The sequence below is a fragment of the Chenopodium album genome, chromosome 3, assembly GCF_948465745.1.
Source record: "Chenopodium album chromosome 3, dcCheAlbu1.1, whole genome shotgun sequence".
In the NCBI taxonomy this organism is placed as follows: Eukaryota; Viridiplantae; Streptophyta; class Magnoliopsida; order Caryophyllales; family Amaranthaceae; genus Chenopodium; species Chenopodium album.
In genome coordinates, this window is record NC_137836.1 from 14,691,424 (window position 1) to 14,719,206 (window position 27,783).

General features: G+C 40.3%; 2 protein-coding genes and 1 long non-coding RNA gene across 3 annotated transcripts; 1 reads left to right on the forward strand and 2 right to left on the reverse strand.

The window, feature by feature from the left end:
- The first annotated feature begins 4,868 nt into the window (after positions 1-4,868).
- Positions 4,869-6,619, forward strand: LOC145624873 (uncharacterized). The gene is made up of 4 exons (XM_081677958.1): positions 4,869-5,255; positions 5,404-5,576; positions 5,623-6,251; positions 6,420-6,619. Exons 1-4 carry the CDS (start codon positions 4,869-4,871, stop codon positions 6,617-6,619), a joined length of 1,389 nt encoding a protein of 462 aa, XP_081534084.1.
- An 11,497-nt stretch (positions 6,620-18,116) lies between these two features.
- LOC145611919 (uncharacterized) lies at positions 18,117-19,887 on the reverse strand. Its single transcript, XR_014106493.1, has 2 exons — positions 19,552-19,887; positions 18,117-18,593 (listed from the first exon to the last, which is right to left on the reverse strand). It is a non-coding gene; the product is annotated as an uncharacterized LOC145611919 (long non-coding RNA).
- Positions 19,888-22,526: 2,639 nt separating this feature from the next.
- On the reverse strand, positions 22,527-26,910 carry LOC145611925 (uncharacterized). Its single transcript, XM_081667308.1, has 2 exons — positions 26,251-26,910; positions 22,527-23,327 (listed from the first exon to the last, which is right to left on the reverse strand). The coding sequence occupies exons 1-2, from the start codon at positions 26,890-26,892 to the stop codon at positions 22,755-22,757; spliced, it is 1,215 nt and encodes a 404-aa protein (XP_081523434.1). The 5' UTR covers positions 26,893-26,910; the 3' UTR covers positions 22,527-22,754.
- Positions 26,911-27,783: the final 873 nt, after the last annotated feature.

The following is a 27,783-nucleotide window of genomic DNA, read 5'->3' on the forward strand; positions in this document are numbered from 1 at the left end:
GGCCGAGTCATTTCAGCTAAAAAATCAGCAAAGGCTTGCCCCTTGATTGCTTTTCTTGGCTCAAATGTAATATCCAAACCTCTCATTTCCAAGGCCCATTTGAGCATACGGCCGCTTGCCTCTAGCGTTGTAAATGGTTTCTTCAAAGGTTGGTCTGTGTAGACCACAATTGAATGTGCCAAGAAATATGGCCGCAGCTTTTTTGATGCCATGTACAATGCCAAGCCAAATTTTTCAATGGGGGGATACCTTAGCTCAGCGTTATGTAGGACGTGGCTAACAAAGTAGACAGGGATCTGGCGGCCGTCCCGCTCAGCAAGTAGGACGGCACTTAAGGAGTGCTCTGAGATAGAAAGATAGATGAACAACTTCTCACTCTTAAGTGGACTGACAAGCCGAGGCAATGTATGTAAGTGGCCCTTTAACTGTACGAATGCTTCCTCGGCTTCCTCTGTCCACTCAAACATGGCTTTCTTTTTTATGGTTTGAAAGAAATAGCGGCACTTATCCCCTGATCTTGACAGAAATCTACCAAGTGCGGCCAAACAGCCGGTCAATCTTTGGACTTCTTTAATTGTCCTTGGTGACTTCATGTCCAAGACAGCTTGTATTTTTTCAGGGTTGGCCTCGATTCCACGTTGATCAATTAAAAATCCGAGAAATTTACCGGACTCAACACCAAAGACACATTTCTTTGGATTTAACATCATCTTATGTCGCCTGAGTTCGGTAAAAGTTTCTCGTAGATCCTTCAAATGGTCGGCCGGCTCTTTTGACTTGACAATCATGTCATCAATATACGCCTCCATATTCCGGCCGAGCTGATCTCTGAAGACTGTGTTTACAAGTCGCTGAAAGGTAGCTGGGGCATTCTTAAGGCCGAATGGCATGACTCTGTAACAGTACAACCCCTGCTCAGTCACGAACGCCGTTTTCTCCTGGTCTTCTTCCCATAATGAAATTTGATGGAATTCGGAGTATGCGTCCATAAAGCTCATCAGGGCATGCCCGGCCGTCGAATCAACCAGCCGGTCGATTTTGGGCAGGGGAAAGCTATCCTTAGGGCATGCCTTGTTTAGATCTGTGTAATCCACGCACATTCTCCAAGTTCCATTCGGCTTCTTGACAAGGACCACATTGGCCACCCATTCTGGGTAAAAGCATTGCCGAATGAAACCGGCGTCCAGAAGCTTCTTAACTTCTGCTGCGGCCGCCTGATTCCTTTCCTCTCCATGATTTCTTTTCTTCTGGCGGACAGGTTTAACGGTCGGGTTTACCGCTAATTTGTGCACAGCCAGATCTGGACTTATACCTGGCATCTCGCCGACCTCAAATGCAAATACATCCTTGAACTCCCTCAATAATTGAATTAACTCATCCCCAAGCACACCCAAAGCTATAGTGCCCACACTGACTGTCCGATTTGGTTGATCGGGGTCGAGCACTATATCCTGGTGACTGCCGGCCGGCTGGGGTCGTAACTCTTCTGGTCGACCGACAGTCATTAGCTGCTATGCTTGCTCTATCTTGGCCGCCTTACGCTTCTGGCCGACCTGGTGTGTTGGGAGTGAGGTTCCTTCTTCTTTTGGCTCGGACGATTTTGGTCTGCGCGCTGTAGGCTTAACCGCCAACTGATTACATTCCTTTGCCATCTTCTGACTTCCTTGGATTGTACCTATTTTCCCATCCGTCCTCTCAAACTTTAGCAGCATTAGGTGTGGCACAATGACTGCTTTTGCTGCATTCAGCGTAGGACGGCCGAGTATGACATTATATCCAGTAAGCTCTTTCACAACCAAGAAGTGGACGACCATATCTCTTCCTTCCCCTTTTTGCCCAAATCGGACGGGTAAATCTATCCGCCCCACTGGGTGGATGACATTCCCCCCAAATCCGACCAGCGGGTGAGTGATGTCCTGGAGAGCATCCTCTGGGAAGCTTAGATTTTTCAACGCGGCCAGGCTGATGATATCGGCCGCGCCACCCGTGTCTATCAATATTCGTCCGACCTTCAAATTGGCTATCTTCATAATGAATACCATTGGATCATTGTGCAAGGCTTTGACCTCCCCCCGATCGGCCTCACTGATGATTACTTCGGGGAAGGGATCAGCCTTCACTGAATCCATCTGCATCACCTTTCCCAGGTTCCGAGCGTCCTTCTTGATCCCTCTCATAGTGGGACTGCCTGAGGCAAATCCTCCTGATATCACGGCCACAAAGCCCGAATCAGTGTTGTTGCCATCATCCTCTTTATCTTTGTTCTTATCATTCTTCTGTCTTTGCTCGGACGCATTGTTTGTCCGCGTGTAAGTGAATTTGGACTTCATCACATATGAATTCAGCATGCCCTTCTCGGCCAATTTGTTCAGCAGTCTCTTCAAGTTGATACAATCATTTGTGTCATGTCCCACGTCCTTGTGGTAATGACAATACTTGTTCTTGTTCCTATACTGAGTCGGGCCTCTCAGCGGCTGTGGCTTCTCAAACTCAAACTTATCCTTGATTTCCATCAAGATAGAATAACAGTCCTTGTTGAATTCAAACTGGGGCTCGTACGCCTTGACCTTCTTGGTTTTCTACGGCTGGCCATCAGCCACCCAGACTTCCTTTCTCTTTTTTCCTTCTTTCTTTTGGCCGGCCGAGTCTTGCTGAGAAGATTTCTTCTCAGCCCCCTTGGCCGGCGCTTTTGCTTTTGTGAGCGAACAAAAGTCCGCCGCCTCAATATAAGCTTCGGCTTCCCGCAGAACACCTGCGTATGTCCGAATCTTTTTCCTTACCAAGTCAAATTTAAAACCATTGTGCCTTAATCTTCGGAGAAATTCAGAGTAAGCCATTTCATCCGGTAGATTATGAATTTGGGCTTTTTCTTGGTTAAATCGCTGGACGTACGAGCGTAAGCCCTCATTTTTTTCTTGGATGATTGTCGCCAAGTTAAGGCTAGTCTTTCGAGGTGGTATGTTGTATGAAAAATTTCCCACGAATAGCAAACTAAGAGTGGTAAAACAATTGATACAACCGGCCGGTAAACTGTTGAACCAATCCTGGGCCACACCTTTCAGAGTGGCCGGGAAACATTTGCACCACGTAGCATCATCTACACTTTGCAAGTACATCAGGTTCCTGTACGAGGTGATATGCTCTTCTGATTTGCCCGTGCCATCATAGGCTCCCACAAGTACATTCTTCGCTTTTGGTGGCTGAGGGGCATTTAGGATATCTTGCGAAAACGGGGGCGGCTTATCTCCCAGAGTAAGTAGGCGCATCTGCCAATCAATGGGTTGCGGTTGCACGGACGGTCCAGTCAGATAGGGAGCTTGTCCGTACACCTGCCCATGTGGCCCATATTGGCCGTATGCCTGGGGGTTTGGCTGCATCAAGCCATTGAACCCCTGAGGTTGATATTGCAGTGATTGAGCCGGAACAGGAGTTGGAGCATGAAAGACTGGAATAGGAGTTGGGGTGCGAACTGCCTGACTTCCACTGGAGATGGCCGTGTTGGTATGCTGGGAAAGAGAATGATGCGAAAAATCATCCGGCATTGTCGGGGTTGAGGCCGTGTCAGAGTAGGCGGCGCGCTCCCGTTGCTTATGCCGAAGGTAATCCCTTGCGTCCTTCCATTGTCTGGACGGCTCAGGCTCCTCTCTTCGAGGCTGTCTACCTCTCCCCTCCAGCCGACTGCGTTTTCGCCAGCAAGTCAGAGAAATTAGTCCGCGGTACTATTGGGGACCTTCCAGTCGACCTTCGAAATGGAGTATTTCCAGCGTCCGTTGCATGGACTGTTTTGTTGTGTGTCTTTCTTGGAGCCCTCTGTTCCTCTCTCCTGGGCGGCTGCCTAGAGGTAGAGGCTCCGTTTTCAATCTCTTTTCTGAGTTTGTTAAGCGCGGCCTTAAGAGAGGCTGCAGTAACAGGAGGATCATCACCTTCTTCAAATGTTGCTATTAGAGGATCGCTAGTACGGATCGTAGGGATTATATCCTCTACATGTCCATCCTCGCCTGGATTAGGTGTCTGACCGTCTATCGCCATAACGTACGAGTATCCCCACAGACGGCGCCAAATGTTTCGGGTATTTTTTGGATCTCCTGGGATACTGGTCACGCTTTGCTGGCAATACGTTGGTCCCACCTGCAGAACCACGAATATTCCGTTCAACGGAATATTCGCCTCCGACGATCAAGTCAGTGATCAGAACGGAAAAGGCTAGAGAGAGAAAGTAGAGAGAAGTTGGAGCTTATTTAATGCTCTGTGTCTTTAATTGTCTGAAAAAATCCCCCCCCATCATAAATGATTGGGGTATTTATAGGGGTGGGACTCGTGCCCCTCTCTAGGGTTTATACCCTAGATTTGCGTGATGTGATTGGCTGCGCAATCAGCGAATGCCACGTGCCCCTCTGGAGGCGCCGTTTTGCGGCTTTCAGCGTCATCTCTCGGGATTTGGGCCTGACGTTGTTAGGGCTTTTTGGCGTGCTGATTATTAGAAGGATCACTTTGCCTAGACACATGGCATCCTCCCGTGGTGACACGTGTCACCCTATGACTGGGCCACGTGTCACTATGGGATTGGCCTGAGACCTTAAGAACTCTGGATTGCGTGGCATCTTCCCGTGGTGACACGTGTCACCCCATAATTGGGCCACGTGTCACTGTGGGATTGGTCCACGTATACGGGGTATTTTTACCCTCAACACAATCGACAGCTAAAGTCAACCTGGATCACAAAACAACTTCTAGAATTATTTAAATCGAGGCCACATTGGCCTGCAAAAGAAATTGTAAAAACCATTAGGATTGCTTACAAAGTTTTAGTGAAAGTTCCATTTGCTTACAAGGTGAAGTACTATGCTCATAAGCTACTTCACAGATCAATGAAAGAACATTATGCCAAGCTAGGTGCGTATTTAGCAGCTCTGAAACAATCAAGCCCCAACAGCTACTTCAAGCTTAAGACAATCAAAACCACAGATCCACCCATATTCCAAAGGGTATTTTTCTATTTTGATGGTGTTAGGCAAGGTTGGATCAATGGTTGTAGGAAAGTGCTCTGTATAGATGGATGTTTCTTAAAAACCTTTTTGGGGGGCATGCTCTTGAGTTTAGTGGGTAGAGACGGAAATGAGCAAATGTACCCTCTTGCTTGGGCAGTGGTGGACAGTGAAACAAAGGATTCTTGGACTTGGTTTCTCAAACATTTGAAGAAGGCAATTGGAGAAGCAGATGGTGATGGCTGGACAATTATTTCAGGTGGGCATCAGGTTTTCACACATCACACTTTTTTCTTCTTCTTTTTGTTTGCTTTCTTTTCTTTTTAAAAAAAAAAAAAATTCTTACAATCATTATATATTTATACTTTCATTTGTTTTCAAATAATAATTTATGCATTGTAAGTTGTTTTCTATGAAGGGTATATTGACTGCTAAAGCCGAGCATAAACATTGTAGTCGACATATTTTTGCAAAATGGCACAGGGAATTTGGGGGTGATAAGATGAAAGCAATGTTCTGGAAAGCTGCAAAGGCATACAACGAAGCAGATTACAAAGATGCTTTAGAGGAGATGGAGGAGGTCAACCCCCGGTGCTGTAATTGCATTCAACAAACACAATCCCAACTTATTTTGCAGGGCATTTGTGAAGACTACAACAAAGTGTAATGTAATTTTAAGTGACATGGCTGAAACATGGAATGGGTATATCATACATGCACGAAATAAACATCTCATAGACATGCTTGAAGATATAAGGGCAGCTCTCATGCAAAGAATGGTGTTAAAAAGAAATGCTCTGGAAAAATGGACTAATAAAATATGTCCAAGAGTTACAGATAAACTGGAGAAAGAGAAGGCTGAAGTTGACTACTGTAGTGCACTACCTTCTAACATACATCAGTTCCAAGTGAACCACAGGCTGGACTCCATGACAGTTGATTTACAAGCTAGAAGCTGCACGTGCAAAATATGGAATTTGACTAGAATTCCATGTTGTTATGCCATAAGTTGTATTTTTCTTATGCATAAAAATGCTGAAGATTGGGTTGATGATTGGTATAGCAAGGAAACCTATCTAAAAATTTATAGTGGTTCAATTAATCCATGTCCAGAAGAGAGACACCGACCTACCGTTGTTGCTCCACTTGATCCACCACCAATTAGAATAGGACCTGGGAGGCCTAGGAAAAACAGAAGGAAGCATCCTGTGGAGGACCCTAAGAAAAAGGGAAAGCTAACAAAGCATGGAATAGAGATGGAATGTAGTGATTGCAAGTCAAAAAATCACAATAAAAGGAAGTAACCTGACAAAGACAACATTTAATCTTTGGAGACTGTTGCTAAGAGAGAAAGGGGGAGGCCAAAAAAGTATGCTAACATCGGGGTGGTTTTAAGACTTTTAACTGAACCAACACACCACAATGCCACTGCAGAGCCTTCGAAAACTGGCAGAGGAGGAAGGGTGATTAGAGGGGGGAGGGGTAGTAGAGGTGGTGGAAGAAGTGGTGATGTACGTGGTGGTAGCAGGGGTGGAGCTAGAAGGGGTGGTGGAAGGACAGGTGGAAGAACTAATATGCCTATTGGGAGTGGAGTATTATTCAATGCTGATGGTAGTGTGCAATCTTTACATTAATAATACTTGGGTTATGTAATTTTGATCTTTGTATGTGATCATTTTGACTGGAATTGTTAGATCATTTTATAAGATCACATTTCTTTTGTTATGAATTTTGATATGTAAGGTTAGTTTTTATGCCCTTCTAGAAGTTGAAATTTTGGAATGATGAAATTATCAAGGCATAATACAATGTTATGAAATTTTCAGAAGTACAACGTAATTCTTGTTCATTTCAATTCAAATGAGTTACACACATCCATTACATTGCATGTACTACCGCACTTACTGCTCATTCCCCCTGCTTCCTAGTATGTACATGTTTTATTTTTGGAAAGATGAATCAAAAAAATGAAATTAAGAGTAAATGCAATTAAAAAGTTGAAAGTGGGCCCTAAACATATGTTTAGCAGGTTGCTTACTTACCTAAACTAATATTAGCAACTACCCCCTATATCTTGGTTTATTCTAAGTTAAAGAGTAGTTCGGATTATTTTTGTTTATTTTTCCTAAAATATTTAGCTATTACTTTTTCATTCGGTCAGTAAGTAAGCAAGTCTATTAACTTGTCAAGGATTCAAGGAAACCACTCATTACCACCTAGCCAGCCTAAGCAGGTCAGGAACAAAACAAAAAGCATTTTCCTGTAATGATGAGATCTAGAAGTGGTAATGGGCACTTATAATTGTGATTTATGACTGAGAATAATTATTAGCGTGGACTTCCTCCCATAATTACATTCATCAATCATCATAATTTTTCTTGGCGCCCACGTTTACAAATAATCTTGACGCCACGTCTACATATATTCATTCCTATAAGATCTTTACAAATTCTTAAATGGACCTGGTTCACACTAATTTATTAGTTAAAAAAAAAAGGTCACTATAATTGAAAAAAGGTCTCTATGTTGAAATAAAAGTCATTTTGGTAATATATAGACTATAAGAGGTTAATTTTTTTAACGATATATTTTATATACCGGTTAATATGAATAATAAAGGTCAATATGTTAACATTAGGGTCATAACGTTGTACTTTAAGTTCACAATAATATTAAACGTTATATTTGTTTTAAAAGGTTACTATGTTAAAATTAAGGTTACTATGTCAAAACTAAGGGTCACTATGTTCAATATAATGTTAGTTGCGTGTGTATAAATATCGGGTCTACAATAACATTATTGTGGATCAGGTCCACGCAAGTCTTTCCGTAAGATCTTTGGTTTTAAACATCTTAACTCATCAATGCAGGATACCTAATATTTCATGTCTTTGTACCACATCAATAAAAAGAATAGTCGCATGGCTTATCTCTGCATGTACCACATCAATAAAAAAGAATATGCACATGGCTTTTATGGAAAAGTAGAAAAAAATTTGAATTATTATGTATTTTGTTAAAGGACTATTGGAAGAAAAAAAAAATTAAGCTCATGATTGAGGCCCAAAGATATGTTTTATATTTTATCACTCCTCCTCACATAAGATTCATTTAGGTTTAAATACCCTGTGCAAAAAATTCCACTTAAAAGTGAGGTATATATGAGATTTAAAACCGTACTCTTTGTGTCCACTGGCTTGATACCATGTTATGTTTAATTGTTAAACACGGGTCTGGGCCGCACTCGCAAACCAAGAGAGAGAGTTCACTTCACAAGATCAAAGAAGGTTTCATCCCAAAACCATATGCCAATAGGAGTATCCCCTTAGCCTTATAAAGTGTTTAACTCTCTCTTCTTCAACCAATGTGGGACAATTACATGTGGTGACACTTGAGAGGTTTATTCTTCAACACCCCCCCTACATGTAACGTCCCTTTTAACTTTGTCTCATGTGATTTTTCGGACTAGAGTGTTTCTTCACTTCCTCTCACATGTACCTACTCTTGACCTAGTGAATTTTAGCCATTTAAGGTCCCATATCATGGGTCTGGCTCTGATACCAAATTAAATACGGGTGTGAGCCGCACCCGCAAACTAAGAGAGAGAGTTCACTTCACAAGATCAAAGGAGGTTCCATCCCAAAACTATATGGCAATAGGAGGAGAGTCCCTTAGCCTTATAAAGTGTGTAACTCTCTCTGTTCAACCAATGTGAGACACTTATATGTGGTGACACTTGAGAGGTTTATTCTTGAACATTAATATTCTATCATGTTTTTTTTTTTCATTTTGTTAGTACTCGTAACAAGATTATCAACTACTTTTGTTTTTTCAAAGAAAGATTATCAGCTATTTCTTGCAACACAATTGCTACTTAGTTTGAAAAAATGTATTGAGTAAATAATAACCTCGTACAGGGATTTTTTTCTATCACTTGTATGAGTAATGGTATACTCCCTCCGTTTTTTTTTTTTTTTTTTTTTTTTTACAGCTGAGAAAAAGGGCACCTAGTCCCCAGTAGCCTTAGTACATTGAATGCTAAAGCAGTGAAAATTAAGAATTAAAGATAAGAGTTCCTGTAATTTCCTCCTAGCATGAATGGCTCCTGTTAAATCTCCTTGTATCCACTTGATTGCTCCGGTGTCCTGTGTTGTAACCTATAAGTGCCTCTGTTTTCTCTCCAAGGCCGAGCTAATACCTGCAAAAAGTAAATCAAGGGTAATGGGTACACTGTTAGCATGATGTTGGGCGGTTTTTCCTTGATATACAACGCCATCTAAAGTTTTCAACACCCAGTTCCCAGTGTTGTGATATTTGTTTCCTGCTTTCTTCAGTTCCAGAGCTGCCATTCTGCACTCACCCTTTCCTACAATTAGCTGCACCTTAGTGTTCCGCCGTACTGTTCTCTTCTTTCCAGCTCCATCCTCAAAACCCAAGGGTAAGTTATGATCAGCTTCAGTCGAATCAACCACATCACTGGAGCTGTGGATTGATCTATAAGCTGCCAATTTATGCTCCATTTTCTTAATTGTGGTTCCTGCATTTTGCTTTATTTTCCTAAAGATCAGGTCATTTCTCGCTTCCCAAATGCTTTCCAAAACTGTTAGGAAAAGGATATAGCTTCCCTGCAGACCTCTCTTGCTATCACATAAGAGCCGTTGCCAATTATGAATCCAATTGGCTATTGGAACGTTAGCTTGCTGAAATACGCTAATGCCCAGTGCACTACCTCTCCATATGTGACTTGCAAAAGAGCAATCACGGAAAAGATGCTCCAAGGTTTCCAGCTCTGTATGGTCACTTCCAGAATCATTATGGCATAGAACGCAGGAATGATTCAGCCCCAATCCCCTTTTCCTTCTCTCACTTCCAACTGGAAGCGCACCTTGGAGAATTTTCCAGATCAGAATTTTTTGTCTAGGATTGCCAGGAAGCTTCCAAACTTTCTTCCAATTTATCACATTCACCTCAGTTTGCTGAGCAGGTGTGCAATTTACTCTGTATAAATGGTTGTACCCTCCCCGAGTAGTGTAATTGCCTCCCCTGTCGCTATCCCAGATAATCAGATCCTCGATCCCAGGGGTCAGGTTACCCACGGTGGATATCTCCTTTACTGTATTTTCTTCGAAAAGCACCTTGCAGTCGGTCATATTCCAACCTCCACTTCTGTCAAGCAAGGAGGAGACGCTGGCAGTCGAGATCACATCTTGTATCCTCCAAATAGGCTTCTTACCATGAATCCATGGGTGGTGAATTTTCGCTATGCACCCATCCCCTATGGACCACGAGCTGCCATGTTTTAGCAAGTGTAATCCCCACTCAATACTTTCCCATCCCCACGAGCCTGACTTCCTAGCACACCAGTTGTTATCAAAGAGGGTGGTCTTACAAATACCATATTTGGCGCTAAACACCTTGCTAACCATTGTATCCGTATTATTTATAATGCGCCAACCCTGCTTAGCAAGCAAAGCTTGGTTAAATAAACGAGCGTCAAGTATGCCAAGTCCCCCTTCTTCCTTTGGGGCAGTGAGATGTCTCCAACTTTTCCAGTACACCCCTTTGCTATCCCTATTACCCAACCACCAAAACTTAGCAACTATACTATTTATTTTCTTGAGAATCCCCACAGGGCACTTGAATACGGAGAAAACATTTGTCCCTAGACTAGAAAGAACCGATTTTATGAGAGTTAGTCTTCCTGCGTTAGACAGAAAAATGGAGTTTCAAGCATTTAATCTTTCTTTCACTTTATCCACCATAAACCCAAAAATTTCCCTCTTGTTGGCACCAAAATCTGCTGGAATTCCCAAGTAAATTCCAAATTTACTACTTCTTTTAATTCCTAAGATACTGCTGAACTTGTTAATTACCTGATCCTCTAAGTTCGGACTAGGAAGGAGCACTGACTTTGTTTGACTAATAACTTGACCAGAGGCCATGCAATAAATATCAAGCACATTCTTTAGGGCTGCCACATTACTTTCTTTACCTTGAAGAAAGAATGCCGAGTCATCCGCAAAAAAGAGGTGACTAATTCTGGGAGCTCTTTGGCTTACCTTCAACCCTGCAATGTTACCCAAGGCTTCCTCTCTTCTAATAAGACCTGAGAGAGCTTCCATGCACAAAATGAATAGGTAAGGTGATAAAGGGTCACCTTGACGGAGGCCACATTTTGGCTTGAAAGGCTTTTGAGTACACCCATTAATGATAACCGAGAAAGAAACCGAGAAAACACAAGACATTATGGATTTTACCATCAAACTAGGTATTCCAAATTTGCATAAGACACATTCAAGAAAATCCCACTTGATTCTATCATACGCTTTACTCATATCAGTTTTAATGACAATTTTGCCCCTCACCCCTTTCTTGGTCTTCCTAATATTTTCAAGCAATTCGTGGGGCAAAATGTTATCCGAGATGGCCCTCCCAGGAATGAAGGCATTTTGGAGGTGGATAACCAAATCATTGATCACTCTCCTAAGCCTGTTAGTAATGCCTTTTGAGATAATCTTATAAATCACATTACAAAGTCCTATAGGCCGCATGTTATCCATAGTCTCCGGAGAGTCACATTTTGGGATTAGGGCAATGTTAGTAAAATTGAACTCTCTCAAGAGGTTACCTGAAGTGAGGGCCGATTGAACCGCTTTTATAACATCCTCCTGGACCCAGGCCCAATTCTTTTGATAGAACCCTGCTGGTATCCCATCCGGCCCCGGTGTCTTCCATGGTTTCGTTGCAAATAAGGCGTTCTTGATTTCATGTCTGGAATATGGCTTCGAGAGCCAGTCCTTTTGGTCTTCTGATAGGGAAGCTGTGATACCTTTTAAACCTTGAGCAATTTCAATCTCCCTATTATGTGATGAGGCGTGGATATTACAATCATAGAGTTGACGAAAGTAGCTCACTGCAATATTCCCAATTTCCTCCCTTTCTGATATCCATTCCCCGTTTCCATTTTTAATGCCTTCAATGCAATTTCTCGCCCTCCTTCCTTTAACAAAATTAAAGAAAAATCGTGAACAAGTGTCACCTGCATAATTCCAATTTATTTTTTCCCTTTGCCGCCAATAAATTGCCATGTTCTTGGAGTATTCTTTTAGTTTGCTACTAGCTCTTAGAAAATCCTCCATCTCCCCGTTTTCTTCCAAAAGTAATTGTGCTTCTAAGAGATCTTTTTTGAACCTATCCCAATCACCATTCCACTCACTTCTTTTATCAAGACTCCATCTTTTGATTCCTAGTTTAGTATGCTGAATTTTCCTAGTTAAAGTGTACATGGGTGAACCAGAATGGGCCTTATTCCAATTCTCACGGGCTACTTCTAGACAGTCCACATAGTTAAGGCTCCACCTTTCCAATTTATACCCACTTTTTTTCTTAATAGGGGAAGGTTGAGTTTGGAAAATTATGGGGGCATGATCAGAAATTTGGATGGGTTGGTGGTTTATGATTGAGTGTGGGAAGAGGTTTAACCATCATGTGTTTGCATAACCTTTATCTAATCTTTCAAGGACCAAATCCTCTCCCTCTCTACCATTCGACCAAGTGAATCTTGTCCCTTGGAAGGTAATATCATGGACATTATTTTGGATTTTCCATTCATTGAAGATGTTGGCCCCCCTAATAAGACAAGAGTGCTGCCTCGTTTTATCAAGATTAGAATCTACTTGATTAAAATCCCCTAAAATAGCAATTGGCAAGTCAATTAGGGGGTTTATCCATTGATTAAGACTATCCCAAACTTCACCTCTTAGGGAAGTGCAAGGATCACCATACACCAAAATCAATCTCCAATTCCAATTAATAATATCATTGACGTTTACAACGAGGAAATTGACACAAACAAAAACCACATCGAAAATGGATTTGTCTTTCCAACCTAACCAAATCCCACCACTTGAGCCCCTAGAATATACTCCTTTAAAGAAATTAAAACCTAGACATCTTAAACGATTAAAAACTAAAACCGAGTTACATTTAGTTTCCGTTAGGAAAATAAAATCCGGATCAAAAGACCCAACAAGCCTCTTAATCTTTGGAATTATCGGTGTTGTTGGGCTTTTAATACCCCGACAATTCCATAAAAGTCCAATCACTGATCGAGAGGTGGTTGATTTAGGTCAACCACCGCAAGCCCAATACCTGTGTAAACAATAGAAAGACAGGCATCAAAAGCAAAAGATGGACCTGGGCCGGCTCCAGATTTTAAAGTGGACGGGCCATCATGTGATCCACTAGAAGTGCCTTTCCCTTTCTTCTTCTTCCTTGTGAGTAGAGAGTCAGCATCATCTTCTATCTCATCTATAAATTCGATAGAGACAAGATCAAGGTCCGAAATAGCTTTTCTCTTAAGGGGGCAGTGCTCAGATCTAAACCGCCTCTTTTCCTTCCTCTTCTTGAAGCGCTTGTTTTTCATCCTTATTCCTCTTCTATCCTTTTCACCCCATTTTTTAAAGAAAAGAGCACTATCTGACATAGTCTCAGAAGGTGCTTGCGTCTCCATATCCCTATTCCCAGCAATCACTACCTCAAGTCGTTTAATCCCAGGTTGCGGTTGACTCAGAAGATCTGCTTGTTCGATGCTGTTTTCCTCGAGCTGGTTGTCTTCATCCACCTCGATCTGGATTTCATTTTCCCATGGATTAAGGGGGTCTTCTGGGATTTGACCATTAGGGAAGGCATCATTCTCATCTTCTCCCTAAAAATCCATCGGGTCGTACTCCGGTGAATCTGGTTCCCTAATTTCCACAGCCCGTGGATTATTCTGATCATCGAATTCCACAAAAAACCTCTGATTGTAGCCCGAATTATCTAAGCGTCTGGCAGCAATCTCGTCATTCAATTCCACTCTTGAATGTATCGCCGAACTCATGAGAACATCAAAACGGATTCTCTCAATTTCTGGGCCGTAATGAGGTACATCCAGATCCGAATGGGGTCCCGGAGTTAGTGGTTCTGCTCCCCCCTGGTCCGTCACAGCCGCCGCCGCCGCCACTTGATAGGGATCTTCAGTCGCGGTGTTCAGGTAAGAGATGCCCCCTAAAGCAACAGCCTCGCCAGTGGCCGGTTGATTCCTCAGTACTTCCCCCAGAGCCACACCACCGTCTTCCACCTCCATTGCAGCAGTGGTGTTTTGAGGAGAAACCTGAGTTGGGCCCCCTGAACTTCCCACCACCGGACCTCTAAATGGAGCTCCCATTCTGTTAAATTGTTTCCCTGGGAGCACCGTTCTTCCTCCATTCTGAATACCCAGGTCGAAGTCCACCAAGATGTCGGAAGCTCTGAAGGTTGGAGAAGGTGGTCTGTCTGGCTCCTCGATTAGACGTACCCTGGTGGTGATGGTGCGTTCCGATGATGGTGTAGCCCTCAAATCCAGGCTGAACATGGAGAAACCCTCCTCAGTCTCCATGGTTGGGATTCCCCTGTTTAAGTACTCCATCATCTTGTGATCGATGTCAATTTTGATGAGGTCTTCATGTCTTGTGCATCTAGTGTATTTGTGGCCTATTCTACCACAACGTGTGCAATACTTGAATAGTTGCTCATACCTAAATTGAATCCAGATGATGGCATCATCGTCCAATTTCAGGAAGAAACCCGGAATTAGGGGCTCCCCTAAATTGATCATTACATTTATTTGTAGGTAATCGTTCCTAGGAACGAAGCTTGGCTCAAAGTCAATAGCGTAGGGCAAGCCTAGCATCTCACCTATAGTCTCTGCCATGTGTGAATTAAGGTACTCACATGGCTGCCCACAGATGCGAATCCAAAATTTTGCACGCCTAAACCTTACCGTCCGTGGCACCTGATTAGGCCACCACGGGGAGAAGACCATTAAAGCACCATCGAAGCACGCCTTTGTCATGTCAAGCATTTCCCTTTTGTCATCCTCATTGGTGCATTTAAACACATAGAGGTCGTTCATTTTAAACACCTCAATGTGGCCTCTCTTTCTCCATTTGGTGTTTATGAAGCTGCTGATTGAGTTAAGACTAAAGCTGCGGTAATCCATAAGATACCCGTAGACACAGTGCTGCCAGAAGGACCTGCTCCCTTGCACCCTATACGATTCAATCTCGGCTAAGGGAGCAGCTCTATTGATATTATGCCTATTAAGATTGTGATTACTCATGATTAAGAAGAAAAAGGAGGAGAAAAGCAAAAATAACAGAGAAAGGGAAGTAGATTAGAGAGTAGAAGAACAGTGGTAAGATAGAGAACGGAGTGGTTTCTTTTATAGCAGCCACCTTGTCAAGGAGGCGATTTAATTTTGTCTTGGAGGAGGTGTCCATTCCATGCAGATTAGCGTTGGATACACCAAAAGCAGCTGCCGTAATTCAATTCTTGCTCCGTAAGACGAAACGGCAACAAAGACAGATTATGTTAACTTCATAACGCCGTTAGAAGACAATTAGAATAAAAAAGAGGGGTGAGGGTTAACGGAGCTTAGAACAGAGAATAAGAATTAAAACACTGTTAGTTAGTAAATGATTGCATATCTAAAAGCTATTGGTCTTTAAAGGGGGCACCAATACAGAAAGCCACGTGGCAGCCCAGGGATAATCCTAGCTAGAAATGAGGAGTCGTAGGTACTACTCGCCGCTAAATTGAAATGATGAGCTTAAGCTAGGTAAAGCAAAAAGGAATGAACCTAATTGGGTGGCTGCCACCACCAAAAGTCACTTTTTTGGATAAACTCTATTCCTAGAGTGAGAAACTCTATTTCTAGAGTGAGAAATTTTTTTTATAGTGACCACTTTTGTAATTGAAGAAAGTAATAACATATGGAGGTAATGGGGTAGGTGGAAGAATAAAAAAATTATGAGAAGCAAAAGTAATGGAGAAAATTGGAGGAGAAAGAATATGAAATTATTAAAATATGAATTATGTTGGTCCACTAGGTTGGAGAAATGAATTAAATATTGTAAAAGCTTTCCAAATAAGGATATAGATCAAGTATTTAAAAACGGCCGAAAAAAGAAAAGTGGAGCATATATTTAAAAACGGAGGGAGTATTAGCTTATGATCAAAAGTTTTCATATGTTATTGGCCTCAACGTGTTGCCAGGATTACTTATTCAAAAGTTCCTCGCTCAATCAGAAATAAACCTTGACTGAATAACCACTAAGGGACCGTTTGGTTGAGGGTATTCATTAAAGGAAAAGGGAATCAACCATCTTGATTGATTCCCTATGTTGTTATTTGTTAGCTGACTTTCCCCATTCTCTTTACCCCCTCCATTCTCCCAAATCCTTCTAAGTTCATTCCCCACCTCCCTAGGTATTTCCATTCTCATTCCCTAGCCACCATCACACCACCACATCACCACCTTCCTACCTACCAACACTATCGGGAAACCAACCCACGTTCATACCAGACCCTCGCCGCCCCTCCCCTGACCATCGCCGCCCCTCCCTCGACCCTCGCCACCCCACCCCTCCCCCCGCAAAAATATCCCACAACCCTTGAAAAACCCTAAAAACAACTCCTTCTCCCCGTAAACCCGTCGCCCGACCCTCTCACCACCCTCGAAACCCTAGTCGCTAGGGTTTCGAGGGTGGTGGGAGGGTCGACCGACGGTTTTACGGGGAGAGGGAGTTGTTTTTAAGGTTTTGCGGAGCTAGGGGAGGGTTTTTTGGGGAGGGGAGATCTATGAGGGCGCGGAAAGCGGCGGCGAGGGGCAGGGGAGGTGTGGCGAGTGGTGGAGGAGGTGCGACGAGTGGTGGAGTGGCTGGGTGGTGGCTGGAAATTGTGGGAAGTGAAAAAATGTGGTGGTGGTGTCGTGGTTGGACCGGTGGCATTCCATTCCTTTGTTATTCAAAACAAACAACACAGCAAAATTGGGGGGATTTTCATTCCATTCCGATTCTTTTTCTTTGTTCATTCCATTTCGATTATCCTGTGCGAACCAAACAACCCCTAAATAAGTAACCATTGACCGACTAAGTAACCTCAAAATAAGTAACCTTACCAAGCCAAAAAGAGAAAGTACCACTCAATATTTAGAAATTTATTATCAGAAATTTATATAATTGAAATTAATGTTTTATTTTGACGTTGTTTTCACTTTTAACTCTTTATTTATCTTGAGTTTGATACACGTGTTAATAATCTTGGTCTATATCCTTTTTTTTTTTTTTGAAACAATATATCCTATATTCCTATGGTCTATCTTAGTGCTGTCAAATTTCAAACCGAAACCGTTTAACTGTCCGAATCCGACCGACCCAAATGAAAACTGAACCGATTAAAAACCTTTTTTTTTAAACCGAAAATCGACCCGAACTGCATTTTAGTAAACCCAAAATCGAACCAATTCGAGTAATGTTAAACCGTTTAAGAACCGAACATGTTAACGAACCGAACCAAATATAAAACGAACTGAAAGAAAACCGAACCGAAAAAGAACCGAACCGTATCTAACCCGAAACTGGTTCCAACCCGAAACCATTTAAACTGGCATAAAAACCGTTTACACCGAACCGTTAGCAAACTGCTACCCGTTTGCACCGAACCATTAAAAAACCGAACTGATTGTAAACCGAACTGGTTATAAACCGAACCGTTTACAAATTATTATTTTTTTTTAATAGTACAAACTTTTTTATATAATTAAATGGATTAAATATTAGAAATCTTAGAATATATTTAGCATATATTCCAAACTTATCAATTTTTCTTGAGAGCCACATTATCAAGAACTACGAGCAAAAGAAACAGGAACTTGAATAGCCAATGACACATATGATGGCTAGACTTTGTATATGACACATGTTATGCTCATATGTTTTAATAGCAGGCCAAATTTCAATATTTCAAGAGGGAATTGGGAGGGATCATTGCCATTGCCCATTGCCATCAATCATTGTCATTGCCCATTGCCCACTGTGATGGATTAAGGATGTTGTTTTCTGTTCATCATTGGTCACACTCTATTGGAATGTCAGTTGTCAAAACCCTTAGTTTGCTCTGTTATCCTAGATGGGAAACTCCATAATTATAATGCCAGGCCTTCCATGCTTAAACCAAAAATAAACTAAAATTATATTCAGCCTTGAATATAAAATGAAACAATTTTCTACCCACCTACCCCAAGTCCCCAACTTTATCCCACACACAAGATGATCATAAGAGATAAGAACTATGAAATAACAAACTTCCGTAAATACATAAATCAAGTCCACGGATTGAGAATAATACATCATTATAACGGAAGCATTGAATCAACATCCTTAAGCTCAGCAAATTTGCTGAGATAACTAAAACAGTAGAGTGTTAACTCATTTCTTCAAGCTCAAACAAAAACTATGAATTCATTCTTCAATACACAACACTTCAATATAACAATCCCAAAACCAAGCAAAGTCCATTAGCAATTTTTTTCCACAGGAACATTACACCAGTTAGCAGACACAGCAGAATGGCAGAACATCAGACATGGCAGAACAGCAGCGGCAGAACAGAAGAGCAGCAGTCAGCAGACATCAGAACAACAAAGAACAGTCAGCAGAACAGAAGAGCAGCAGACATGGCAGCAGAACAGTAGAATAGAACATCAGCAGAATAGAGCAGCATAATTTCCATACCCTTGCTCCATTACTAAAAAAACAGAAACAAAACAACACATTTCATCATAAGTAGATGTAGTGGAGCAACCATATTCCATTATATGTCAACTCATCAGCAAAGAACATGGTATATATTAAAAACTAACCAAAAACTCTTGCAAGTTGGATTAGTTTATTAATGAGAATATATGATTGGCAATGTTCTAATAATCTCAAATATGTACAATTCTGTCTCTTGAATGTTCGTGTGTTACCAATTACCCTTAATCAATTGACTCAGATCATCAAATTGTAGACTTTTTTTTTTTTTTTAGGGAAATTTGATGCATTATTATTTTAGCAACATTTAGGCCCAAACTTCAGTTTATAATAGACTAGTAATGCTCCTGGACATAATTTAATGGAATATACAGCATTCTTCAACACTTTATGTCAATTTAATTCCTAATTCACTCTAATTTTCAATTCCTAAAACAATTAAACTTATATATCCTTATAAACAAAACCCCATTCTTCAACACTTTCAGTCAATTTATTCATTTATATATATAAAATCAACAACTTGGCCATCTTTTATATACTATTACAATCATCCATTCATCCCCAAATTTACATTTTCAATTGCCATGCATTACAAGAAATACATAAACAAAATATAAATAAAAAAAATAAAAAAATAAACAATTCATACCAACAAAAAATATCAATTAAAATCGATGGAAACAAAAAATATCATTTGCCAATGACCATGATATATTATCGACAAGCTACTATACCTAAATAAATTAATGTTTGATTGCTAAGAATTGGAGTGCTTGCATGTGAATTATATAATTCTTCAATTTAATTTGTTATATATATTTTGTATACTTCCTCCATTATAAATTGGCTAAATCATGTTACTAAGAATTTCATACCTGAATTCTACATCCTAGCTCAAATTCTACACTACAACATCGCAAGAAGTACGAGAAAGAGAGAGTTCATACCTGGATTTGGAGATTTAGGGCAACAACAACATCGATGAGAGAGAGGGAGATCAGGACAACTTCAAGGTTTGGTATTCTGGCAGCTGTGAATGAATGTATGAGGGAGACGGAGGCACCGTGAGCCCGTGAGAATGAATGTCACGGAGAGGGAGATCTGAGAGGCGCCGTAACTCCGTAAGCCCGTGAGAATAGAGTGAGAGTGGTAAAGTGAGAGTGAGAGTGAAAGGGTTTCAAAAGGGTTTCATGTAAATCTAACTATTGATTTTTTAATCTATGGTTGAGAATGGTGATTTGTGTGTGTTGTGGGAGAAAAAATCTAACCATTGATTTTTTAATCTATGGTTGAGAGTGGTGATCCGTGTGTGTTGTGGGAGAAAGAATCTAACCATTGATTTTTTAATCTATGGTTGATAGTGGTGATCCGTGTGTGTTTGTATGTTGTATATTCATCTACAAAAATATTATTCCCTCAATTCTTAAGTATTTTTTTGCCCCATTTGATCGGGATCAGTGCCCAAGACACATATTAAAACCTCAACTAGTATATCTTTATTTTCATACACGTAAAAATTATAAAAACGTTATATTAATAAAATGTATAAATAGATAAATTTAAAAAGATCACTCATGAGTCTATAACTTTGTACTAATACATACGAATAACGATGATACGAATATTTAACTATGAGATAGTTAGATGCCATGTGTTAATAATGTGTACATATGATCGATTGAACTAATCAATATTACCTTGTTAATTAGTCATTACTGTTTTCTTTCATTATACAAATCAAAATACTTTGTAATATCTTCATAATTTCATGAAACTATATAATGATAAACGAGTCATAATTATCAGTCTTGTTGACTAATCAAGTATCGAATTATTAAATTGCAAATTTCCATTTCACAAGAACTCATCAAATCATGACTATGATACTGCGCGTAGTATATAAATGATTAAATAAGAAGCATATAATAACCTAATTGTAAAACAATAATACATTAATACACTAACTCTTATAATCTACTTCGTAATAAACTAGTAAGATCAGTATGACTAAACTTGAAACAGAACATAATATGTATTTATAAAATCAATAAGAATTTGTTTATAATATGATGCCTAAATATGAAATGATTCGCGACTTTATATAAAACATGTGAACGCAAAAGGTTAGCAATTACTATCAAATTTCAAACCCAAACCATTTAACTGCCCAAATCCAAACAACTCGATAAACAATTTATTTTTTGAAACCGAAAACCGACCCAAACCGTAATTTAGTAAACTTGAAATGGAACCAATCTGAATAACGTTAAACCATAGAAGAACCGAACCAATTATAAATTGAACCGAAAAAGAACCGAACCAGTTATAAACTGAACCAAAAAAGAACCGAACCAGTTAAAAATTGGACCGAAAAAGAACCGAACCAGCTATAAACTGAACCAAAAACGAACCAAACTGTTTCTAACCCGAAACCGTTTCCAACCCGAAACTGTTTGAATCGGGATAAAAACCGTTTACACCGCACCGTTAACAAACCGCAACCCGTCTGCACCGAACCGTTTACTACCCGGACTGTTTACAACTCGAAACCGAATTAAAACCGCTCAAGAATAAACCGAAACCGAATCGAACCGATAACTATTTAAACCGAACCAAAATCGACCCGTGAGACAATTAAACCGTTTCCAAACCGACCCGATTTAATACCGAACCGATTTCAAACCGAACCAAAACCGAACTGTCAAACTGTTTTGACAGTGCTATGTATAATTATTAACGGCAAACATATTAGGAGGTAAATTATTGCCAAGGAAGTGATTTGGGGCCTGTTAGATTTTTAAGGCTCCAAATCACTAAAGTTTTAGATATGGAGCTTTGAAGTGGAGATGACGAGAGGCAAAGGTGAGATAAGATGGTGATTGAGGAATGTGCGGTTAAAAATACGGGTCTAAAGATGTATCCTCGCATGGTTTATGCCCATAACAACAACGGACTCGTACTAGGCAAGACTAGACCTGACAATTCTAACCTGCCCCGACCTGTGACTCGAAATTGACCCGAATACATAACCGACCCGACCCAATTCGAAGTGGAGTTGACTCGAATTTGACCTGATACTGAAGTTGACCCGATACCCGAATTGATCCGACCCGAAATTGACCTGATATCCGAAGTGACTCGACCCGATTGTGACCCGAACAGGCCCGAAACTCGAAGCGATCCGAACTATACCCGAAACAATCTGGCCCAAAATTAACAAATACTCAAAATGACCTAACTGATTTAAAGCAATTACTTTACCCGAATAAACACTTATCGAGAATAACATAAACGTTATAGTCTTGTTTGTGTAGTATTGTTGAAATATGCATGTAATTTAGTACTCGTAATTTATAAAGAATTTCACTTGATTAGGAACACTTGTTATAGTGATCATACATATGAAACAAAATAGTCTTGTGTATATAGTACTATTGATATTGTCTAATGAATATATTATTAATATTCAACTATTATACTTAATAGCTATTGATAATTATAATATATTATAAATTTTCTACATCGACATAAATAAAGAATGACTCGACAATGAGATCCAAAAACTGACCCGGCCCGACCCAAACTCAACCCGACCTGAACACAACTCAACCCGAAGTGTTGACTTGATACCCAACTCGTCATGAATTACCATTGACACAAAACTGACCCGTAATCCGAATTGACTCGACCCGAATATTAAATGATCCGAAATTGTCTCGACCCGTACCCGACCCAAACGACCCGTTTACCAGGTTTAGGCAAGGCTGGCAAGTCCTTAATGTGACAATTAATCACGAATAATGGTCGTACTACAGCAGTAAGACAAGAAGGAAAATCATGAGCTTTATAAAATAACGTTTACAAACACTACAAGCCATTACTGAAATTTGAACACGTAATATCTTGGCTTTTTTTTTTTTAACACATAAAAGACGACATATATTAATTAGTTAGAGTTTTACAAACAAAGCAAGCAACCCCATTCCGTATCACAAAATTAGGGGCTGACAAATAGCTATTAACATAGGACCATAAACTAACCAGAAAATTAATGATCCTACTACTAATACACACTGTGCCCCATCGAAACACAACTAAACCAAAGTGAAAAACAAAAGAGATTACACTACCACGATAACCATACAACCAACTACTCTTCTTCAGAATCGTCATCAGCATTCATAGCCGCCACAGCAGCAAGCTCCGCGTTGAAAATTGGCAGAATAGGCTCAGGATAGGTGAGGTAAAGGCGGTGACCAACGCTCATGACTAAACCAATTTGGGCTAATTCGTGAGCAATAGCATTATTATTCCTCTTAACATGGAGGATTTCAAAAGTATCAAAGAATTTAATATCCTCCTCTATATCCTTCACCACCGCTGCTAGTTCATGATGAAGCGTGGTACCTGCTGTTTTGAGCATCACACTAAGGGAGAGGGCACCCACCTCTAGCTCCACATCCTTGTCTTTAAGTTGCTTGACCATAGCAACTCCTTCCCTAACAGCCAACAACTCAGTTGCAAAAGCTGAGATGGCGTTGTATTTGCTAGAAAAACCCATGATCCGAGAGTCATCATCTCTACGCACAACACTCCCTCCAGCAACAACATTAATAGCCGTCCAAGCTCCATCCGTGTTAAGCTTGACCCAACCTTTTGGAGGTGGACTCCATGAGTTCTGAACAGCCGAGGAACTTGGATTCTCAACAACCTGTGCTTTGCCCTGCATTATATGATTAGTACATTGATAATCTATAATGAAACGACTAAACACAATTCGAGAATTAAACATTTTCATATCAAAAACCGCGGTGTTTCTTTGCTTCCAAATGTGCCATATAGCTATTGTAAATGTCATTTTCCAATGACAATCCAAAGCCAAATTAAAATTAATCCAATCAATCCAATCCAAAGAAAAGAAATCATGAAAGTTAAAATTAGAGGGGAGATGGATTTTGGCAAAAATATCTTTCCATAGAATAGAAGAAGAGAAGCAATCCCTAAATAGATGAAGATGTGATTCAATATACAAGTTACACCTAGCGCAAATAGGAGAGATAAAAGGTAGAAACACCGTCAACTTTTCAGCAACAGGAAGAATGGAGTGGACTACATTCCAAAGAAGCATTTTGTATTTTGAGGGGGCAGCCACTTTCCAAAGCGATTTCCACGAAGAAAAGTAAGGAAAAGAGTGATAAGAGGAAGAAATAAGAAAATGGTAAGCTGATTTAATGGTAAATTCACCCGACTTAGATAGAGTCCAATGAATAAAATCATCAAGGTTAGTTACTCTAGAGATGGGAGTAGCTAAAATCTCAGCAACAAGGGACACAGGTAACATATGCTTGATACCATCCAAATTCCAAACACCATCTTTTATAATATCACTAACTAACCAATGACTCATAGAAGGAGGAATGGCGCACGTAATAAGAAAAGAAATAGGAGTTGTGCTAACCCAGTGATGGTACCAAAGGGAAGTGAGAGTACCAGTACCTATTCCAATTCTCATACCCGAAGCAAGAAGATGGCGACCCTTAAGAATATCCCTCCATATTGGTGAATGAGAAGGTTTTGGAACACAATAAAAAAAGGCTGAATTTTTAAGATATTTTTCATTGAAAATTTTAACCCAAAGCTTCGAAGGATTATTTAAAAGAGTCCACCCCAACTTAGCCATAAAACAAACGTTCCACTCTCTCAACCTCCTAATCCCTAATCCACCCGCGGCAAGCGGCATAGTAACATATTTCCAGGCAAGTCTAGGACTATAGTGGATATTGTCAACCTTGTTCCATAAGAATTTCCTACATCTTTGCTCCAATTTGTCTAAAACAGTATTAGGAATGAGATTGGTTTACATATGATAGACCGGGTAGGAATTTAAAACTGACTTAATCAAAGTACACCTTCCAGAGAGATTCAAAAGCTTTGCCTGCCAACCCCTAATCCTATCCATAGTCTTATCAAGAAGACCGAAATAATGAGAAGGTTTAAGCTTGTTCGGGCTAATCTCAATCCCTAAATATTTCCCAAAAGAGGTAGAACACTTAAATCCAAAAGAATTTGCTAAATTGGCTCTAACCGAATGATTCATACTAGAAGGAAAAATCATAGAGGATTTAGCCTGATTCAACCTTAATCAAGACATGTCACCAAAAGAATTCAGAACTGACATCATTTCTTTAACATTGTCACTAGAAGAATTACCAAAAAGGAAAACCTCATCTGCGTAAAAAATATGCGACATATGAATAGAAGATGTAATCCGAATTGGTTTCCAAAGTTTCCTACCAACATGATGCTCAATCATATTAGACAATCTCTCTAAGCAGAGCACAAAGATATAGGAAGACAAAGGATCACCTTGCCTAATACCACGGGAGGGAGAAAAGGAATCACAAATTTCACCATTCCACACAACAGAGATACTGGGAGAGCAAATGCAATTCAAGATCAGTTTACTCAAATTAACAGGAAAGCCAAAAAAATTTCAAAGTATTTTCAATAAAAGACCACTCTAAGCTATCATAAGCCTTAGTGAGATCAAGCTTAAGAGCACAAATATTTTTTCCTTTTTTAGCTTTCTTGAAAACATGCGCAATCTCCTTAACCACAATAATATTATCCTCAATACCACGACCCGGGATAAAGCTAGATTGAAGAGGATTAATTATTTTAGATAAAAAAGGCTTTATCCTATTCGAAATCAACTTGGTGATCAATTTATAACTAGTGTTACATAAACCTATGGGTCTAAATTCCGAAAGTTTGGAAGGATTATCAATCTTAGGAATTAAGGCAATGTAGGATTTATTAACACTAGCAGGAACCTCACAAGAAGTAAAACAAGCATGCACAAAATTAAACATTGAGTTGCCCAAATCGGACCAAAAATGCTGGAAAAATCGTGGCTGCACACCATCAGGGCCTGGGCATTTCATTGGGTTCATCCCAAATAAACATTCCTTAACCTCGTCCAAACAAGGAAGCCGAGACATAGCCAAACGATCAAGATCAGAAAGAGTATAATTCGGCATAAAAATATTCTGGAAAGATAAATATGATGGCAGTTTCGATTCAAAGATATTGATAAAATAATTAGTTGCCAAAATTTTTAGCTTATCACAATCCTTGATCCAAACATCATCATTATCTTTAAGAGCTAAAATCTTTCCTTGACTTTTTTTAATCTTAGCCAAAATATGAAAATATTTAGTATTATGATCAGCATATTTACACCAATTAATTCCTGCCTTTTGCGCCCATATTATTCTTTCCTTTTTATGAATATCCTCTAATTCCCTTAAAAGGCGTTGCTCAAGATTATTTAGAAAATTCGAATTAGCAGAGGATAAATATAACTGAATACCATCTAGTCTAGCCAGAATTTTTCTTTTTTGATTTTTTAAATTACCAAAGATATTCGAATTCCAAGAATTTATACTATTTCGAAAGTTATCTAGCCCTAACAGAAAATTATTATTCGAATTATTCCAATTATTAACAAAGAAATTGGCAAACTCAGGGTGTTCAATCCATACTTCTTTGCAACGTAAAGGGAATGGACCTTTCATAGAGGGATTACTCATATCAATTAATAAAGGGCAATGATCAGAGTAATTAGTGTGAGTAAGATGTAAAACCTTGGTATGAGGGAAGGAATCAAGCCACGAAAGACTTGAGAGAGCCCTATCCAATCGTTGACGTATGAGAGCACCATCCTTTCTTGTATTTGTCCAAGTGAAGGGAGCTCCATTAAAGCCTAAATCCACCACACCCGCCTTATCTGTGAAATCCTTAAAATCCTTGCACTGACTTGCTTTAAATGGGCGACCCCCCGACTTCTCTGATTGCCTTGTAACCTCGTTGAGATCACCCAAAATTAACCAAGGCATATCACTTGGCGGAATTGATTGCTTGAGACGTTGCCAATCCAAGTGATGCTCCTTAGGAACACTCGAAGCATGCATACCCGTAATCATGACTTCCGGAGTGTTATTACTAAAATGAAAAAGACCATGAAATAAATTGCCCTGATCCGAGAATTTCAGAAGATCAACACCATTTTTCCAAAAAATCCAAACACCCTCCCTTCGACCATTAGGCTCAATAACTTTATAGTCAAAAAAACCCAATTGCAAAACCACTTGACGAGCACGCTGAGACTTAGCCTTAGTTTCCAGGAAGACAAAAACATTAGGATGGTGAGTGTCAACTATATCCTTTGCATGAGGAACAAACTCCTCATTATTCGCACCCCGAACGTTCCATACTATGATTTTCATATTTAAAGCGGGAACGGAACTTTGAAGGGTAGTATAAGAGGAGTCACCCGGATGAGCCTGAATTGGGAATGGATGGAAGTAACTCTCCCAATCCATCCAATGTTGGAGTGCTTGCATGGGGCCCACATCCTCTAATTTGATCGGAGTCATTAACAGAGGGATTTCCAGACAACCATTCGGCCGAGGATAGTAGCTCACCTGAATTTGCGCACCGACTACATCCTCCTTGGTTACGAACATGGCTATACGGCGATTTGGAACTTCGATGTTGTGACCGCGAGTGACGAACACCAAGGGCACGACCTCCATTCTTTTTGGCAACGACAATCCCTCTTGAACTAGCAGCCGTGGCGGGGGATTGAGCATCCGTTCCTCCCTCCTCCGGAGAGAATCCATAAGTTTCAAAGCACCCTCCATTTCCGTTAGAGGGGATGGGAGTCGGTGGATCAATGGAGGAGGGGGAAGAGGTTCTATCACCCGAGTTGGCGGAAATAAATTCAGAAGAGGCTTCAACCCCGGCTTGTATTGCCTTGCATAATTCATCAGTTCCGGTTCGATCGCTCCAAAATTCGGAAGTCCTAACGTCACCCTCTCCATTGGAGTTGATTGTGGAGGAGGCGACTTCCATTTCTGATAATTCGTTATTGGCAAAACATTCCTCACCTCCCACGGTTTTAGAGTTGGTGGCGGGGAGGGAGGGGAGTTGTGTTTGTGGCTCTTTAGGAGGGAGGGTTTGTTGGGATCCATTTGGAATTCCTGTAGCATGCAACGAAGTGGATGGAATGTTTGAGAAAGGGACTTGAGCTTGAATAGGACAAGAAGAAGGTATTTGTAGAAGAGGAAGACTAGAACCATGCAAAAACTTAGAATTAAAAGAGGAGTCATCACAAG

Coding starts and splice junctions, on each gene's coding strand:
- LOC145624873 (XM_081677958.1), top strand. CDS start 4,869: ATGAAAGAACATTATGCCAAGCTAGGTGCGTATTTAGCAGCTCTGAAA. Junction 5,577..5,622: donor ATGGAGGAGGTCAACCCCCG/GTGCTGTAATTG, acceptor CTTATTTTGCAG/GGCATTTGTGAAGACTACAA. Junction 6,252..6,419: donor TGGAATAGAGATGGAATGTA/GTGATTGCAAGT, acceptor ATGCCACTGCAG/AGCCTTCGAAAACTGGCAGA.
- LOC145611925 (XM_081667308.1), bottom strand. CDS start 26,892: ATGAAAATCATAGTATGGAACGTTCGGGGTGCGAATAATGAGGAGTTT. Junction 23,328..26,250: donor ATTCCTTCCCTCATACCAAG/GTTTTACATCTT, acceptor CATATAATGCAG/GGCAAAGCACAGGTTGTTGA.